An 18662-nucleotide genomic window follows, 5' to 3' on the forward strand; every position below is an offset into this window, starting at 1 on the left:
TCCTTAGTACCTGGATGGTGATGGCTGCCTGCCTCATCTGCAGGAAGTGCCGGCGTTCCAGCACCATTCGGAACCAGCTCTGGAGGAGCAGGATCTTCCGTACGACCTCCCGATGCAGCGTCTCCTGCAAGGCTTGCCGCTCTGTTTCCTTCAGGAAAACCTAGGGGTTGTGGGCACAGGAGGGGTCAGTGAAGCCCCCAGAATCCCTGTGCCCCATAAGTGCATAGACCAAGCTGGTGTGTTGCCTGACCTGACCAAGGGGAGGTTTTTGTTTTTGTTTTGTTTTTTTTTTTAATATATTGAGAGAATTCTAGTAATGTGAAGTTAACCATTTTAACACAAACAGATCGGGGCATTTGGTACATTCACAACATTGTGCAAACAACACTAGCTCCAACACATTTCCATCACTCTGAAGAGAGACCCATCCCCATGAGCAGTCACTCCCCAGCCCCTGGTAACCACTGATCTGCTCTCTGTGGATCTTTCCTGAACGTTTCACATACATGGGATCATACACTATGCAGGCTTCTGTGTCATGCTTTTCGCTCATCACATTATATGAATGGCCCAGTTTAAAGTTTTATTTATTTATTCATGCTAGACACACACACAGAGAGAGGCAGAGACACAGAAAGGCGGAGAAGCAGGCTCCATGCAAGCAGCCCAATGTGGGACTTGATCCCAGGACTCCAGGATCACACCCTGGGCCGAAGGTGGCACTAAACCGCTGAGCCACCCAGGGATCCCAACAGACCACAGGTTTTTAATCCATTCATCAGCTGATGGACATATGGGCTGTTTCTGCCTTCTGGCTGTTGTGGCTAGTGCCGCTATGGACATTCAAGTATAAGGATTTGTTTGAACGCTTTATTTTCAGTTCTTTGGGGTCCATACCCAAGAACGGAATTGCCGGGTCACGTGGTAACTCTAGGATTAGCTTGTTGGAGAATGGTGAGGGGGGTTTCCATATCAGATGAAGCCCTAACAGGAGTTGACTTTAGCGCTTATTGGACAAGGACAGCAGCTGGTGCCCCAACCATAAGAAGCAACCAGCACATACGTAGAGGTGGTAGATGGTGTCTGAAAGGAAGCCTTCTGCCAGACATTAAGAGCTAGCAAATGGTACCAGACATCCTGCAGTAACCCTAGGCTATGTGTGAGGAAGCCAGGAACCAGCGTGATGCCCAAGCCTCACCCCTTAGAAGCACTCCTGTGCCTTCTGGGAAGAAAGACAAGAAAGACACTTCCTTAGCACAGCCCTCTGTCTTTCGGCATGTAGCTTGGGACGTTGGGCCATGGGAGGACCTTACGTGCAGCGGTAGGTAGGGTATGGGTTTGTGGCCCCCAGAGGTGCAGGAGCCCTGACCTTGGTCTTCCCGATCTGGTAGTTCCTCTTGTCGACGTCCATCTTTTCCAGCAGGGCAGAAATGACCTCCCTGCAGGGCTGGGCATTCTTGGGCAGCAGCACTTGGAACTGCTCTGTGAAATCCTGGGTGATTTTGGCCAAGAAAAGAGAATCTCTGTTGAGAGTTCCGCCACCCATGAGGATATGGTGCTCCAGCGATTCCCTGGTCAAGCCAAGTTTCCAGAGCCAGAATGGCACCAACAAAGATAAAATCTCAGACTCTCTGAAAGGACTTAAACCTTGAGAAAGACCACCACACACAGAGTATTGGGTCTTCCAGGCACTTCGCAAGTGGCTCTTAAGGGCCTATTGGTACTGGCATTTTTGGGGGGTGGCCAGGAAACAGGGCTGCCTTTGGTGGGGGAGCTCAGGCTCTATGGCTCATTAGAGCTGAATCATAGCTGGACACATGCAGCTTTTAAGTAAACAGTTAATTCAAAATTTTAAGAACCAAGTATTAGTGAAATACACCAGCATGTCCTCCCATTTCTGTGATTTCGCTTTTTCTATTTATGCAGGGTCAGAGAGGTGCTATTTCCATTCTGTGGATGAGAAAAAGGGAGGCATGCAATGATGAAGCCATGTCCCCAAGGCCATGTCCTGGTACAGCTGGATTGGGGACCAGGTGCCACCGGTGCCACCATCTGTGGCTTCAGGCCAAGGGCTCACACAGGTGATGCCAGTTCACGGCATGAGCCAGGGGTTCTCAACCCGGGCCGGCTTACCATTGGGGGTGTCTGGTGATGTCTGGAGACATCCAGGATTCTCCCAACTTGGGAGGGGTGGGTGCTCCTGGCATTGAGTGGGTGGAGATCAGGGATGCTGCTCAACATCCCGCAACGCACAAGGCGGCCCGCACAGAAAGAATGACCGGGCAGCCCCTAGTGTCAGTGGTGCTGCAGCTGAGAAACTGCGCTAGCTGTTTGGTCTTCACTAATTTGAGGTTACTGATGATCCTTTGCATTTCTAAAAACCCCAGGGAGCCATCTCTGAAGTCATCACCTCCCTGGCAAAAGAGGAGCTCGGCCCGCTTGCTGCTGGTTGACAGAACACAAGAGATAGGTATAAAAGCATCCGTCACCGAAGATGCTCAACAGAGGGCAGAGCTGTACAGGGATCTGCTCGTGCAATTCCCTCTTCCCATCTTGGGTTGACCCCTCTGTATCCTTCCAGGCTTGGCCAGGGCCCAGCCACCTCTGCTGAGGAATCTTGCCTCCCCCTGACTCCCCCATGACAGAGAATAATCTGGTATAAATGCCAACTGTGCTAGGGTGGAGAAACCCTGGTGTAAAGTAATCCCCTGGGTTCCCGTTCCAGAGAAGTGCTCTCTCTGAAAGAGGGAGGTGACTGGCCCTCTGCCATGTGACGACAGCCATGCTTGTGCCACCTACCTGGAACGTGTACTTGGCACTGTAGCCTGACCTCCGGATCCGCACCGTCTCCAGCATGCCTGTGTAGCGCAGCTGCTGCAGCACCAGCTCCTCGTCGAAACACAGCTCTTTCTGAAACGGGGTATGAGCGATCAAGACATGTGCTGGCTGCTGGACAACTAAGCATTGGCAGCCGGGGATGGGAAACTATGGGACAAAGTCCTGCAGGAGTCTGGGCATGAGCACGGTTAGGGAGCACAGGTGGGCCCCGGCTGGCTGGGAATGTCCCCAGCCTGGCAGCTGTGGGCACCTGGAGGATCCATCTTTCCTTGCTCCAGACATTCTTTTTGGAATAAAGAGGTGGGGCTGCTCAGCAGCAGTGCTTAAGGTATTTATCTCTTCTGGAAAAATCTGGCATCTGATCTGCTCTATTCCCTGGTGTCTGGAAGACCCATGACATTTCTTACTGCTTAATTTAAGATAATTTGCTGCAAATAATTAGTTCTTAAGGGCTCTGATCAAAACCTGAGCTGAGCTCATACTCTGTGCCAGGCCCTGGGGTAAATAACTAGGGATTTGGCCAAGAGGAGAACAGGGTCTGGAGGTGGAAGCCAGGTGCATATGTGAATGGGTCAGACAATGCCAGGGCCCCCCTGGGCCGAGTTTTGAGGAAGGAATGGGCAGGAAACAGCCAGGTGAAGGCCCAGAGGAGGAATCCAGCTCCTTGCCCAGGAGGACAGAAGCTACAGAAACTGGTAGGGAGAAGCTGGGTTCTGGATGTTGACATAGCTTCCTAGGAGCAGCGGAAGGCCAGGGAAATGGGAAAAGGAGAGATGAAGCGGGCAGGCCCAGATCCTGAAGAGCCCCCAGCAAAGTCCCCAAGGGCACAGAATAGCCAGTGAACCCCTCAGGCAAAGGAAACTTAGCAGTAAGGACTGAGCCCGCCATTGGGGCACCCACTGATGCTCCATGAGTCTTTCCAGAAATATTCAGATCAAATGAACAGTAGGATCTATGCCTTTGCTGCCTGACCTCAGCCCCTCCCTTCTGGTACATTTTCTGCACTGGCCCATGTGGGGATGCACCAAAGAACATGCTTGACCTGTCCTTCCTAGGGCTCCTCCAGGTTTCAAGTGATGTCCCTGCTCTTGGTTGGCCACCCAGCTGCCCTAACTGCCTCCTGCCAACCCCCCTCTACCTGGGACTGGCCATGGCACAACATTTACAGTTCCCAGAACCTGTGTGAACACCTGGTTCCCTGAGACTTTTCCTGGCCCTCCAAGGGGCACAGCAACACAGGAGCACCACCTGCTTAGCAGCCAGACCTTGGCCTTCACTTCCCCAAGACAAGGGAAACACTTACCTTCTCGGCATTGGAGCGGATACAGCGGATAAAGAAAGGCTCTGCCTTTCCCAGTGCCTCCAGGAGCTTGTTAAGGGACGTCTGGGGAAACAGGGAGAAGGTTTTGAGATGGGACCCCCAGAGGCAGGCCGCTCAGTGGGAGGAGACCCAGTCACTCGCTGGCGTTGGCACTGATGCAGGATGTGGGAGGCTGTAGCTGGACATTCTGACTGGAGGCTGTGCTATCTCTGGGAGCCCCAAAGAGATCTGTTGGGTCCTCAGAGCTGACTGGTAATCTTCCCAGGCTCTCCCAGTCCTTTGTCTCAGTGGGAATGTGGGGTGGGGCCAGATAAATGCCTCCTGGGGATTAAAATGCTGGTCAGCCTCAGAAGCAGCACAGATGCCATGATTTTGGTCTTTGGCCTGCTCTGTACAAAAAGAATTTGTAGGAGCTCCCAGGTTAGGGAATTAAAAAAAAGCCAAAGTGGTCACAAAAGACTCAGAGTGAGGAAAGAGGAAGAGGACAAAAAAAAAAAATAATGGTAAGTAAGGGTCAGCAGCAGCCGTTGGGCCCCTTAAGAAAAGTGCCTCTGAGCTTCCCGGCAGCCAGGGGAAAAGGGAAACAAGCCCAAACAACACAGTTCAGTGGCTGCCTTAAGGCACTAACCTGCTACTTTAACTACTGGTTCAAACAGAAGTGATTCTACCCCTACCCATCCTGAACATGTGGCAATGTCTGGAGACATTTTTGGGTGTCAGAATTGGAGGATGCTACTGTACATCCCATAACACACAAGATGGCTTCCGCCACGGAGAATCATCCAGTCCCAGATGGCAAACAATGCCAAGGTCAGGAACCCTAGAACAGCCATTTGTTGGGTTTGTTGTGGCCAAGTTACGAGAGCATCAGGTCGAGTTCAGCACCTGCCCTGGGCTCCCCAGGCTGCCTACCTGGAACTGGGCACTGATGCTTGGCGGCTTCTTTTTCTTGTGTAGGTGCAGCAGGGACTTGGTGGTTCGATCGTGAAGAGTCATGCTGATGATGAGCTTCAGGGACTTGGAATCCAGCAGGTTCTAGGACAGACACATGGGGGTCTGGCCTGCCCTCCTGGGGTACCAGGGGGCACTAGGAGGCCTCATAGATGCCCCGGAGCCATGATTATGTTGCTGGGTGCGACAGCTCTTAGGATCCGTCTCGGGACAGTGTTGCTAGAGGGCAGGGGTTGGTGGGCTGGGCAGGAGGCAGGGGTGACCCTGGAATTGAGCCTGAGCTGTGCCTGGCACATGGCACCACCAGCTCTGGGAGGCCTGATTATGGCCTCTTCTGTAGCCTGAGTGCCCAGAAGCTGAGAGCTCCAGGGGGCCACCTTCCTCCTGTACAGCTTCAGGAGTGCCAAGTCCTCGGCACTTCTGCATGAGCTTATCCGGTGGGCCTTCCAATGTGTGCCAATCCTTAGTATCAGCTCACCAGAGGAACTAGCACTGGCCATCTGTTGGCCAGACTGAGAGGTTTTTTCTCACTATTGCAAATTCATGATCTGTCTGTGCACTGTACGTGGAGATAGACAGGCTGGGTGCACTTTCCCCAATGCCACCTACTGGGATCTTGGCTACTGGCAACACACAGTTGCCGCCTTTCTGGTGGGACTTCCTCTCCCAGCCTCCCAGAAACACCCGGGAGGTGCTGCATTCCATTCTGCCCTCCAGAAATGGTAGGTAACTAACGACCTTAAAGGGGGAGAGGACCGAAGGGTCCTGTTGCCTCTGGAGGGGAGAAGCTCTTTGGTGCTGTTCACACTCCTGTGGGACTGGGCCAAGCCCACCTCCTTGCTCAGTCCTCCCCCTGACCCAGCCTGCTTCCTCCTGGGAAACTCCTGTCAACATGCTTGTGCAAATATCCCCACCACACACCCCGCTTCCAGGAAACCCCAAGACACCTACAAAGCTTTTTGATCAGAGAAATTATTTTTGGAGGGGAGCGGGGGTAGAGGGCGATGGAAGGAAGAGGGAGGAGCTACAAAGCTAGAGATGTTAAAAGTGCCTCCCTCCACCAACACCCTTGGCCCCCTATTTTCCAGAAAGCAAGTTGAGCCAGGCGCTCTCAAGTTGGGCAAAAAGCAAGGTGGCCTCGGGCGGTGTCGCGAACGTTTACCTTTGGAATGAGCTGCTTTTGTTTGATACCTTTACTTTTCCTGTCAAAATATTAAAAACGGTTTTGTGAACAGAAAGAACACGGTGTCTGGATCTGGGTTAGTTCAGCAAAGCCTTGCCTCGCGGGTTAGATGGAGCGAGAGCAGAGAAAGCAGAGTTGGGGCGCGCACAAGTGCAACGAGGCCGCCGCACCGCCTCTCCGAGGCCTGGGCGGGTCCACCCCGTGCACGCGTGGGGTGCTTCTGTGACTGCACATGAGCTTCACTGGCCAGCAGCTGCCCCGGAGGTGGCAGGAGCATCTCGCTCGGGGCCGCTCGGGTGTCCAGGGAGCAGGAGGGGCTGCTGGTAATCGGCAGGGCAGAAGGTGCGTCTGTGCAAGGGGCGGATCTTGCCCCGTAAGGAACTGAAATGGGGCTCAGGTAGGAGTACATTTTGGACTCATGCTGGTGCAAAGGAAAAGACAAAAGCCGATCTTGTGGGCAAGAGAGGGGGGCATGGCCCTCGTTCTCACTCTATGGAATCTTGCAGACAAAAGAAAAAAATTTTTAAAAAACTTGCAGCTTGGCTCATTTTTAAAACCAGCTGAGGAGGGGCGCCTGGGTGGCTCAGTTGGTTAAGCAACAGACCCTTTGCTTTCAGTTCAAGTCATGATCTCATGGATGGTGAGATCCAGCCCCATGTCGGGCTCCGCGCTCAGAGGGGAGTCTGCTTGGATTCTCTCCCTCTACCCTGCTTCTGTTTTCTCTCAAATAAATACAATCTTAAAAAAAAAAACCCAAAAAACAATAAAAAATCCACAAAAACCAGCTAAGGAAATAGTGCCCCACAGATCAGCAAGATGCTTGGTTGTGAGGTTCTATGTGTGTCATGTTCCATCCTTTTTCTTTTTTTTGAAGATTTTATTTATTTATTTTTAAGAGAGAATACGAAAGAGAGAGCAGGAGCAGAGGGGAGGGGCAGAGGGAGAAGGAGAAGCAGGTTTCCTGCCGAGCAGGGAGCCCAACGTGGGGCTCGATCCCAGGACCCTGCCTGAGCTGAAGGCAGATGCTTAACCAACTGAGCCACCCAGGTGCCCTATCATGTTCTATCTTAATCCACATGAAGAAGAATAAGGCATAATAAAAATGAATTTGAAAACCGTTCTCTTGTGGACGCAAGCTTTGCTCTTGGCCGGCCTGAGCCCTGAGTGGCTACGAGTGCCCCATCGGCCGAGGCTGCTGCCCGCCGGGTGTGATGCAAGTCATCACCCTCGCTTTGCAGACAGAAGCTGGAAAGCTCAGAGCACTCAGGCCACATGATAAGTTAGCGAGAGTGAGACCAGGTCCAAACCTGGTTTGTGTGGCTTCATGGGCCCTTCCCACCATATCGCACTGCCGTCCACACAAAGCAGGGCCATGGATGTGCAAGAAATTGGATGCCCTACTTTCGACAGCTTCTTTATAAGCTCACAGTGGCAAGGAGTAGGGGTGGTAGTGGTGAAGCAAGCCTTGCTCTGCATGTTTAGGGACAGAAAAAGAGATGCTTTGTGGAAGGAGCATTCCTGTGAAGCTGTGCTGGCCACTGGGGAGCTGGCAAGGATTTGGGCCACAGGGCAGACACTGGGGCAGGAGTGTTATGAGGGCCATTTAGCAAAGGTTGGCATAAGAATGGAACCACAAGACAGCACGTTTGTAGCGGCCAATTCAGCATTACAGGAAGCCCGCAGCCAGGGTCCTGGGAGCTGGGGAGGCGGTCGTTGCACTTGTTGCGGGGGATTGGGGGAAGGTGCCACAGCCTTGGGGGGACTCACAGGATGAAGGTGCGGGGTTTCTGGAGCCGACTGAGGGACTGGAGAAGCCTACGGGGGTCCTCACCCTGCCAGGGCAATCCTTTGATGGTCTTGATGATTTGGTCATGCAAATCTCTGAGAGTGGGGTGGGGTAGGGGGTGCAGTGACAGGGAAAAGACCAAGTTAGAGCAGCAGGCCCGCCACCTTGGGGTCCCCAGCACGGTCGGGACCATCCCCAGGCCACTGGAGCCAAAACATGCAGCTGGAGAGTCTGCACGCCTGCTGTCTCTCCCTTCTGGACTGAGAGGGGGTTCAGCTGAGTGACTGACCACCCCACGGAGGCTCCCCTTTTCTCAGGTAGGGCCAGGGACGCTTCTGCAGAATGGGGTTTGCAACACAGCATCTCAGATCACCAAAAAGGCCTCATATAGAACAGCCTTCTGGACTCTATTATAACAAGCATCGAGGGCTAGACCCGAGGGTACATGTGGGAGTAGCTCATCAGTTTTTCTGGTTGATTCTGTGGCCACGTGTCCATCTCCTTGTTGGCTTCAAGAAAGGCCTCAGGAGGAATGGATGGGAATTCACACAGTGGTCCTCAACCAGGATGATGCTACCCTCCAGGCGATGTCTGGATACATTTTTGGTTGTCATTACTTGGTGGGGAGGGTGCTACTGGCATCGGGTGGGGTGAGGCCAGGATGCTGCTCAACACCCTACAGCGTGAGGGATGCTCACACAGAGGGTGACCTAGCTCAGCAGTGAGGGTAGAAGACCTTATGGAAGGAGAGCTTTACCCCAAATAATTCAATCTCCTTCACTGCTTTTTGTTCGATCACTGTGGGTCCCAGGGCTGAGCATATGCTCTAAGCCCAAACTTTGGCACTAATGCGTGAGAACAAGAATGGATCAGAGATAAAAATCAGATGCTGTGGAAGGGACTATTCATGAAGGATGTCTAGATGACAAACGTCCTTATGGAACTTCTGGAATTGAGGCAGCAGGGACTGTAGGGTGAGACAGGAGGTTCTGGTTTGTGTGTTTCTTTTTAAAAACCTCTCATTCCTATTATTTGAAATACATGTTTAAGCTCAGGGCAGGTGGCCTGGAAAGACCCCGATCGGCAGCCCCTCATCTGTGTCCATGCACCATGCCCAGGGCCTGGAGACCCTCACTTACCTCTGCTCCCTCGCCCTCCAGGGAGGCACAGAGCAAAGACAACAGAAGGGTCATGTTTCACCTCCATACCCTGAGCGGTCAGCACAGCGGCCGGAGCTCTGAACAAGGCCTATGACTTCAACACACACCCGCCGCCCCTGGCCCAGTGGGCCCTGGTGTCCCCAGCCTGCCGTTTCCTGCTCCTGGCCCTGGACGCCACGCTGAGCGCCTGGGGATGGCAGCTCCTCTTGATGTGCCTCCCTGGTCTTGGGTTCGAAGGCCCTTGCATCTACTTACTTCTTGCTTTCATAGAAAGCAATGATGTCCTCAAAAGCGTTAATATCGAACTCCTCAGAGCCGTCAAATGAGAAATCTAGCATTGAGCAGCTGAAAGGGAGAATCTGTATAAACTAAACACGTTCCTGGAGTGGGACCCGCAGCCTAGGGGCCAGGCCCTGGGGAGACTGACATCACTCCAGCCAATGTGGCTCCAGGTCCACATTCAGTCCTTGTAGGGTGGGAATACACAAGCAAATCAAGAGATGCTTTCTTTTCTCTTGCCCCCTTTTGGGTGAAAAAGCAGATTTTAAAAAAATGCACCTCTTAAAAAACAGGGAAACGACACATGAAATCACTTATGGATGGTCACTTACCTAGGTGCTAACACTATACCGCCATATATACAATGTTTATGAATCTCTTGAAGTTTTTACTATGAAGGGCTCAAAAATAAAATGACCTTTTCAAGTTTAAATATTTACTAACTTGCTCCTTGGGAATCTGGGGTACTGAGGAAGAAGCTGGGAACTTGGCTGCCACGGAGCATTGGCATGTGCCTCCCCAACTGTGAACATACCTCGCCTGGCCTGTCTGTTTCAGCTGGTCCCTTTTTAATACAGCCTGTCTGGCCCTCTCAAGATATCAGAAGTGTCCCTCCTCTAGCTTTGTCACTGCCTTGGATGTGTGTGCAGTGTGGCACATGCTGCCCACTTTCATACCCAGGGCAAACAGGGATATGTAGAAGGCCCTCGGTCATTGCCAGGGTGGCCACAAAATACCCTCATCGTATTGTGTGCAACGAGGCATATTTTATCTCCGACAGCAAATAAAGTAACTCAGCCTATCTGCTCTCGGACCACTCTGCCCAGGCTAAGGGAGAAAGTGCTCTTAAATTAAGCCTGTTGCTCGGTGCAACTAGTTAGTGGCTCCTTGGCCTCACCTGCCAATGGCCCTGAAAAGAATCCTTTGTAAAGTGAGCCGTCCAGCATCTCCCTAAAGCAGATGATGCACCGAGGCCTGCCTTCTGTGTGCAGAAAAGCAGCAACCAGATGCCATTTGTTTCTGGGTCCTTTGGATTCAAGTGGTTGCCAGGTTCCTTATTCAGGTCAACCCCAACCTGGTTCGAGGGTGTAGGATTTCTGGCATTGTTTTAAACAATACTGCTGTCTACCAGCCTTGGTTTGGACAAATCAAGGTCTCGCTCACCGGTACAGTTTTTCCGATGGGGTGCTGGCTCCTCTCTGCAGGTCTCCTAGGTGACCGTGGGTGCCAGGGCTGCCCATACCGGCTGTGGACACAGAGCACATGGAGTTGGAGGCGAGGGTTGCCTGGGGTCTTGGAGGCTTTGTCTTTGCCACAGAGGCTTTGATCCTGACTTGAACTCATTAAAAAAACACACACAAAAAGTCTGATGCTCAAATTTGGACACAGCCGGGAACTATGAAGTGTTCGATTCCTCCCTAAGCAGCACTATTTATTCCTACTTTTCATGAAGGCTTTATCTCCTTGGTCCTGCTTTTAATGAAGGCCCTTGGTAAAATGGAGCCCCGTGGCTGGTATCTGGAGCCAAGCTCCTGTGGACAGTCACTCAGCCGTTCTGGGCCTCAGGCTATCTTTTTTTTTTTTTTCTAAAGGTTTTATTTATTTATTAATGAGAGACAGAGAGAGAGAAAGAGAGAGAGAGAGAGAGAGGCAGAGACACAGGTAGAGGGAGAAGCAGGCTCCAAGCAGGGAGCCCGCGCGGACTCAGTCCCGGGTCTCCAGGATCAGGACCTGGGCCAAAGGTGGTGCTAAACCGCCAAGCCACCAGGGCTGCCTTTAGGCTATCTTTATAGAAACACAGGAGCATGTCTTTCTGCCTTGTGAGGATGAGGAGAGTATATTATATACCCTGGTACAGAAATTCTGTTTGGGATGATCAAAATTCTGGAGTGAGACAGGTGGTGGTTACGCGACACGGTGAAGGTACTAAATGCCACAGAAATATACGCTTTAAAGTGGACTGAGTATTCCCCCTTGACGGCGACAAGTGGGCCCCATACCTGCAGCCTTCTCGGCCCTCTCGGCCCGCAGTTGCCCGGCCTCCCGGAGCACGGCCATGGCCCGGATGGCAGCCCGGAGCACGGCCCAGCGGAACACGGCCACAGGATCCATTCCAATGAGCTCCCGCACATAGGAGCTGTCGCTGCCCCGGAGGAGGGCCACGATGTCTGGCCGCATGTAGTCCATGTTCTTTTCTCGGAAGTCCTGGTGGGGGAACGGAGGTGGGTGGTCACTTGCCAGTGACTGCCAAGGTCCTGGGAGCCAGCAAGCGACGGCTGCTGGTGGGGTGGGACCCATCTCAACAACACAGAGGGGGGTCCCATCCCTAGGGTCTTCGATAGTAAGAGCCAGAGATGTAGGGCTGGGTCTGAGGGCCATTAGTAAAAGGGATGGCTGGAGGTAAGGGGCCTTGGGGGCATCTACCTTTCCTGCCTCCCACCCTGGACTGATGATGGCAACGGACACACACATACCTTGATCTGATATTTCACTTTCCCTGCGAAGTGCTGAATGATGAATGCTGGCTCCATGACGGGGGTGCCGAGGAAGTACCTGTTGTCTTCGTGCTGCTGCTTGAACTTGGCTAGCAGGGTCTGGCTCGTGGCATGGGGGAAGCTGGGGAAGAGGGTTTAGAACTTTTAGCTGCAGGAATAGCTGCGACCACTTGCTCAGCATCCGGTCATAGGCCCTTGGTGGATGAAGCCTGGGCCCTCGTGGCCAATGCAAACATCTGGCACGGGCAAGACTGGGCCCAGGGCCCACTGTGGGCAGCTCCCGGGAATAATCCCAGGAAGGCATGACTCCTAGTCTCAGGTCTGTGTGTATCTGGATGTTGTGTCTTGGAGGGGGTCTTGCCCTTGCTCCCCTGTTACAGGGAGGGACCGGGAGATGAGGATGGGGCAGGGAGGGCCGAATAAGGGACCCGTTGTACCTGGCTATTTCTGCCTCCCAGGAAGGAAATGCTGCAGTTGGCTTTGGCACACCCTGCCTCTCTGCCCAGCCTCACCACCAATACACACAGAGCAATTTGCCTCTGAATCCCAATGCCAGGCTCTACAACTTAATGGGGATGGGGTGTGGGGGGGGAGGGCAGAAGCTGTAGCTATGAAGCATGCTGTTTCCAGGGCTGGGGAAAGGGTGTGGAACGAGGAACCTGCTCATTCAGTCACTGGGTGTGCTATTTTAGAAAATCCAAATCGATGCAAATTAAAAAAAAAATCTACAAAGAACCAAAATAGCAAGATTTTAAACAAAGACAGATCCAACCCTGCTCAGCCTGGCCATGCCTCACATTCCTCCTCGGGATCCAGCTCTGGGTTTCCTGGAAGTGATGATTTAGTCCTTCCTAGCACCCTGACCGTTCTCTTATCTGAACATTCTCTCCCTGGATCCCAGCTACGAACGGATGTGTCCATGGGCCTGGGTCTGAGGCAGGAGGTGAGCCTGATTCAACCCAGCCCCCTCCTGGGACTTTAGAAGCAGACAAGGGACTGAAAAAAGGTTGTTGATAGAAAGAGGTGTCCGTGTGCTGACCCTGAGAACCTGTGAAAGTGACCGGATTCAGAAATAGGGTCTTTATGAATATAATTAGTAAAGATGAGGTTATGGAGTTGGGGGGTAGACACTGATTCAGTGGATTGGAATCTTTATAAGAGGAGATGAGACAGAGACAGAAGAGATGGTGATGTGCACACAGAGGGCAGAGACTGGGGTGATGTAGCTACATGCCATGGAATGCTAGGGTCCCCCAGCAGCTGGAAGACACAAGGAAGGATCATCCTCTAGAGGGAGTGCAGCTCTGCCCACACTTTGATTTCAGCCTAGTGATACTGATTTTCCACTTTTGGGCCTCTAGGACCATGAGAGAATACATTTGTTATTTTAAGCTGTCTGTGCTTTGTGGTCATTTATTACAGGAGCCACAGGAAATAAATTTGGTGAGTGAATTTCAGTGACTGCCGCAGGGTGGCCAAGCATGAGGCACTTTAGCAACACCTCTTCTAGCCTTCATGGTGTCCTATGGATGAGGGGTGCCAGGCTTTAGCAGGAAGTCTGGTGTCTGGGTCTCTGATTCCATGTGTTGCCCTTTGCAAGGATGCACCAACCTCATGCCTAGTTTCGAGACTTGGGCCCCATGTCCCTTTCTTAACAGCTCCAAGGTATGCATGATCCAGATTTATTGCACGTGTTAGTATCTCCTTGATAAACGCTACATGCACTTTGCTAATGTGAGGTCAGGATTAGTGGCCAAATGAGCGTGACAAACTCAGAAGTTCTTGGGGATGGTGTGGCTTCAGGGCGAGGCTCTGGGGGCTGGGGAATCAGGTTTGTGGGGAGCACTGGGCCGCGGACACTCACTTGCTCTCTTCGTCCAGCAGATAGAAGAGCCCGGTGGGCTTCTTGCTGATGAGATGGATGCAGCCGACATTATCTGTGTAGTCAATGTTGTGCCACGAGATCCCTTCACTCTGGTACTCCTCCTGCAGAGTTTGGGGGTTAGCTGGTAATTTCACTACCTCAGGGCTATGCTAATATTTACATACCACGTGCCTATATAAACATATTTATGTATGCACATATATATTTATACATGCATCTGTAAATACCAATACATATTGATATATCAGCGGAAATATATTCACAATTACATAAAATTATTAATAACAAGAAACAAGAATGTACATGCTTAAATATCTGTCACATGAGATGCTTAAAACCACACTTAACATGTCCCGGGGGCCAGCAAACTTTCTCTGTCAAGGGCCAGATAATAAATACATTAAGCTTTATGAGCTAGAAAGAGTCTTCTCATGATTCTGCTGTCATAGCAGGAAAGAGGCCGCAGATGATACGTAGGCAAGTGGGCGTGGCCATGTGCCAGTAAAGGTTTATTTACAAAAACAGGTTGTGGGGTGGGATTGGACCTGTGAGCTGCCATCTGCCGTCTCCTGCTCTAGAACTGCAATGTCCAATAATGTGTGATATAATGCCATGTAGTGCGAGTGTCCTGCCTAACTCCAAATTTTCAGTCAGTTAAAAAGGTAAAAAGAAACAAGTGAAATTAACTTTAATAAAACACTTAATTTAACCTAATATATTCAAAATAGGATCTTGTCAATGTACGATCAATAAAAAAAAATTATCAATGAGGCATTTTATATTCTTTCCCTTTTGCACGATGTGTTTGTCATCTGCTGTGTCTCACCACTGCCACAGTAACTCAATGCGGTCCGCACTGAGTTACTCAGCAGCCAGAAGGAAAGTTTAATAGTACAATCAGCTAGATGTTTATATAAGCCTATCATTTTTTTTTCTGCCTAGATCATCAATGTGAAGAATAACACATGGGTAAAGATGGCTGAGTGCGTAGTGAAGAGACACAGGAGACAGATTATTAAAACGGTTTGCCAAAGCAAATCCTTATGAGGCAGCTCCATTTCTCTCCCATCGGATGGATTTTCATATTTGAGCAGAAAGAAGGTACAAGATTGACCCGGGGACAAAAATATGCCTAGTGTTTGCCTCATCCAAGGCCGGGCAGAGGTCTCCCAGACTTTCTCTTCCATAGAGAAAGAGTCCAGGGCTGGGGTCATTCCATACCCTCTCAGGGTGCATGGGCAACAAGATGGCATTTCCTTACCTGTTCTAGTTTGAAAATGTGCTGGTTGAAATAATACTGAAGCTGCTCGTTGGCATAGTTGATGCAGAACTGCTCAAAACTGTTCCGCTCGAAGTCTTCAAATCCGAATATGTCGAGGACCCCAATGGACAAGCACTGGGAATACGGAGAAAACAGTTATTATGTGGGTCCTTCCGTGGAAGTGAGCCGTTTGGTTGTGAGGGCTCTGTGCGCTGCTGAACGCTCTGCTGCCACTGCCTTGGAATCTATAATATGCGAATGAGGGGTGCTATGTGTTCACTACGCACAGGACGGGGTGTTAACTACACCCCATCCTGTTCCCTGGGCCTGCCCCTTGGAGAAACTGGCCTCTTTGGTGACACCAATCACAGCCACCTTGGCCCCCGACGTCACAGGCCACCTGCCAAGGACATGTGACACTAAGGGCCTGGTCTTCCCCAGCTCTGCTTGGTGGAGCAGGCAGGGGTAGGAGCTCTCACCGATACAGACTCTTCCATGTCTTTCTTGTTGAGGAGGGCGTGGTTGATCCGCAGCACGATCCAGTCGAAGAGAGCACTGTACAGTGACTTGGCCATGGAGTCACGGGCAGTGATAGCCTGTGGGCATAGGATGGGGAGCGTCACACCTTGGCAAGGTGTGCTGCAGTACCCAGAGGTCTGTACTCACGGGAAATTCGAGGGTGTGTTTAAACCCCCAGCTCATTGAACTCGGCCGCTCTCACTCTGCACATCACCTTCAGCTTGGAATGCCCCGACACATCGGAGCATGAACTATGTAGCCTGGACTTGGCAGCCTAAGGTTAGCAAAGTCTTTCTCACCAGCCGGCCTGCTCCTCAGAGCAACATGGGGACCACTGAGGATGGAACATGGGCTTAGAGAGGGCACCGGTCAGCACATGGGGAGAACTAGCCAGGAGGACAAACTGGGTTGAAAGCCAGGTCCCTTACGGTTCTGGGAGCATTGTGGAGATGCCATCGTGTACATAAAAGCAGTAACAACTTTTAAATTAAACAAACAAACAAAAAAGGGGATCCCTGGGTGGCTCAGTGGTTGAGCATCTGCCTTCACTTCCGGGCGTGATCCTGGAGTCCCGGATCGAGTCCCAGTCAGGCTTCCCGCTGGGAGCCAGCTTTTCCCTCTGCCTATGTCTCTACCTCTCTCTCTCTCTGTGTCTCTTGTGAATAAGTAAAATCTTAAACAAACAAAACAAAACAAAAACGGGGGCACCTGGGTGGCTCAGTTGGTTAAGCGTCTGCCTTCGGCTCAGGCATGATCCCAGGGTCCTGGGATCAAGAGGACTCTGCTTCTCCCTCTGCCCCTCCTGCCTGCTTTGTGCTCTCTCACTCTCTCTCAAATAAAGAAATAATAAAACCTAAAAAAAAAAGGCTTATAGAGGTTAATTTACATATAATAAATTGTTTTTATGTCCTCAGGTCTATTGTGACAGATGCACTTGGCTATAATTAAGAACTAGAACACATCTTCTGGTTTTGCCTTTCCCGGAAGGTTGTGGAAATGGGGCCGCAAGGGATATAAAGCCCCACACCTGGTATCTTTTCCTCGGCATCACGCCCCTAAGGGACAGCCAGGCTGTTGGGGTTTCAGGTATCCTGTGGCAACTTTTACAGAACACTGCAGAGGACCTTTGCCTGTGGGAGCTCAGAATGTCCGTGGTACCTGTTTAAGATACCCAAGCAGCTTCTACCACTAACTAAAATTCCATAAATCCCCACCCAGCCCATGGCTAGGTATTTTCCTGAGGCCATCCAAGCTGCCAGCTGCAAGTCACATTGCTCTTGAGATGTAGAAACGCAAGAAAAACACATCACAAGGAAAACATCCAGGCTGGGGCCAAAGAGAGGCAACTTATCAAGATTCAGGGACCCACTTAATGGTTGTAAAGGTCATACTCTAGCCTGGGGGGGGGGGTCAACAAACTTGAAGGGCCAGATGGTCTTTGGCATCATGGCTTGGTTCTGCCAATACAGTAGGAAACCTACAATATTTAAAAAAAAAAAAAAAAGAGTGTGGCTGCATGTCAATAAAACTTTATTTACAAAAGCAGGCAGTGGGCTGGATTTGGCCTGTGGGCTGCAAGTGGCTGTCCTCTGCTAATGACAACTGGCATGGAAACACATGTGGCCTCAAGTTCTGGCCCTAGGGCTCAAGTGTGTTGTAAGAGCTGCTCTGTGCTGTGCCTGAGCTCATGTGAAGACAAGAGATACTGTCATAGTTCTTTAAAGACAGGAAGAAGACTATCCAGGCCGGCTGCTTCTGGAGCCCCCACCCCACCCCGGTGCCCTGAAAGAGCCTAGGGCAGTACTCACCTCGCTGAGACTGTAGGGAAGGATGAGTTTGTCATTGGCTGTCACCGTTTTTCTTTTGGTCAGGACCTCCACCAAGATTTCTCGCTTCACCTGTCAAGGTCAAGGGGGGGAGGGGAGAGCAGGGTTACTTGGGGGGGGGGGTTCCTCACGTCACTGAGCTAAGGCCTGAAGCCTGAGGAAGGTGAGAAGAGGACCTCCAGCAGCTGCACCAGGATATGGGTCTAAAGCCCACCCTGTGATGAGTGTTATGCTCAGTATGTCTCCCAATGATCATACCCACTGGCTTGGTCAATGGCCTGGGAGTATGGCCACATAGACCTGGGTGTCACTGTGGGTCTATGTGCTGCCTGCCTTTATGGATGTTGCTGTTAGAGTAGGTTCCTGGCCTGTTCCTTCCTAACTGCCAAGCCCCCTCCACAAGCTACAGGTAGTCAGAGTAGGGGCAGGGGAAGCTGCCCCAAACTCCTGGCAGATGTGTATACTCATCCACATGAACACAACAGAAGCTGGACTCTTGCAACCAGGCACATATTCCTTAAGAAAAGCCATAGATGCAATGTAAACTTAGGAAACAGAAAGATGAGGGCTCTTGAGTGGCTCAGTGGTTGAGCATTTGGCTTTGGCTCATGTTGTGATCCCAGGGTCCTCAAGTCCTGCATCAGGCTCCCCGCAGGGAGTCTGCTTCTCCCTCTGCCTGTGTCTCTGCCTCTCTGTGTCTCTCATGAATAAATAACTAAAACCTAAAAAAAAAAAAAAAAAAAAAAAAAGACGAGGGCAGGACTTCTCAGATATGGCACCACTGGGAGCTGGATCATTCTTTGCTATGGGGAAGCTGTTCGGTGCATTATATGATGTTAAGCAGAATCCCTGGCCTCATGCACTAGAGGACAGTAGCCCCTCGGAGTTGTGACAAGTCACAAATGCCTCCAGACACTGCCCAGTGCCCCTAGGGGTTGAGCGCCAGTGGATAAGGGGATGGCAGGTTCAATGAGCAAATGACCTCGCTGATCAAAGTATGGTTTTGAAGGGCCTTTCACATGAGGGGCTGAGAGAGGAGGCAGCCATGCTCAGGAAGGAGTCCTTCAGAAATGAGGAAGGGATGGGATGCCCTTGAGGGCATTACGCTAAGTGAAATAAATCAGACAAGAGTAAGACAGAGTAAAACAAATACTGTAT

The 18662-nt window shown here is 51.2% G+C and overlaps 1 protein-coding gene across 13 annotated transcripts in view; it reads right to left on the reverse strand.

The window, feature by feature from the left end:
• The window catches only part of MYO9B (myosin IXB), an 89117-nt gene that overhangs the window by 14415 nt on the left and 56040 nt on the right, over positions 1 to 18662 (reverse strand). For 5 of the 13 annotated variants that reach the window (XM_072721276.1, XM_072721274.1, XM_072721275.1 and 2 more), the window contains exons 8-22: positions 17487 to 17576; positions 15639 to 15755; positions 15160 to 15294; positions 13878 to 13999; positions 11993 to 12134; positions 11519 to 11723; positions 10683 to 10764; positions 9495 to 9584; positions 8061 to 8174; positions 6273 to 6312; positions 5072 to 5194; positions 4142 to 4222; positions 2800 to 2910; positions 1370 to 1492; positions 11 to 160 (exon numbers count right to left, since the gene is read on the reverse strand). In XM_072721276.1, the coding sequence (XP_072577377.1) occupies positions 11 to 160; positions 1370 to 1492; positions 2800 to 2910; positions 4142 to 4222; positions 5072 to 5194; positions 6273 to 6312; positions 8061 to 8174; positions 9495 to 9584; positions 10683 to 10764; positions 11519 to 11723; positions 11993 to 12134; positions 13878 to 13999; positions 15160 to 15294; positions 15639 to 15755; positions 17487 to 17576 (1725 nt within the window). Of the gene's footprint in view, positions 1 to 10; positions 161 to 1369; positions 1493 to 2799; positions 2911 to 4141; positions 4223 to 5071; positions 5195 to 6272; positions 6313 to 8060; positions 8175 to 9218; positions 9234 to 9494; positions 9585 to 10682; positions 10765 to 11518; positions 11724 to 11992; positions 12135 to 13877; positions 14000 to 15159; positions 15295 to 15638; positions 15756 to 17486; positions 17577 to 18662 lie in introns of all 13 variants that reach the window. The other 8 variants (XM_072721283.1, XM_072721279.1, XM_072721282.1 and 5 more) reach the window with 3 other exon arrangements.

Source organism: Vulpes vulpes, chromosome 9 (genome assembly GCF_048418805.1).
Source record: "Vulpes vulpes isolate BD-2025 chromosome 9, VulVul3, whole genome shotgun sequence".
In the NCBI taxonomy this organism is placed as follows: domain Eukaryota; kingdom Metazoa; phylum Chordata; class Mammalia; order Carnivora; family Canidae; genus Vulpes; species Vulpes vulpes.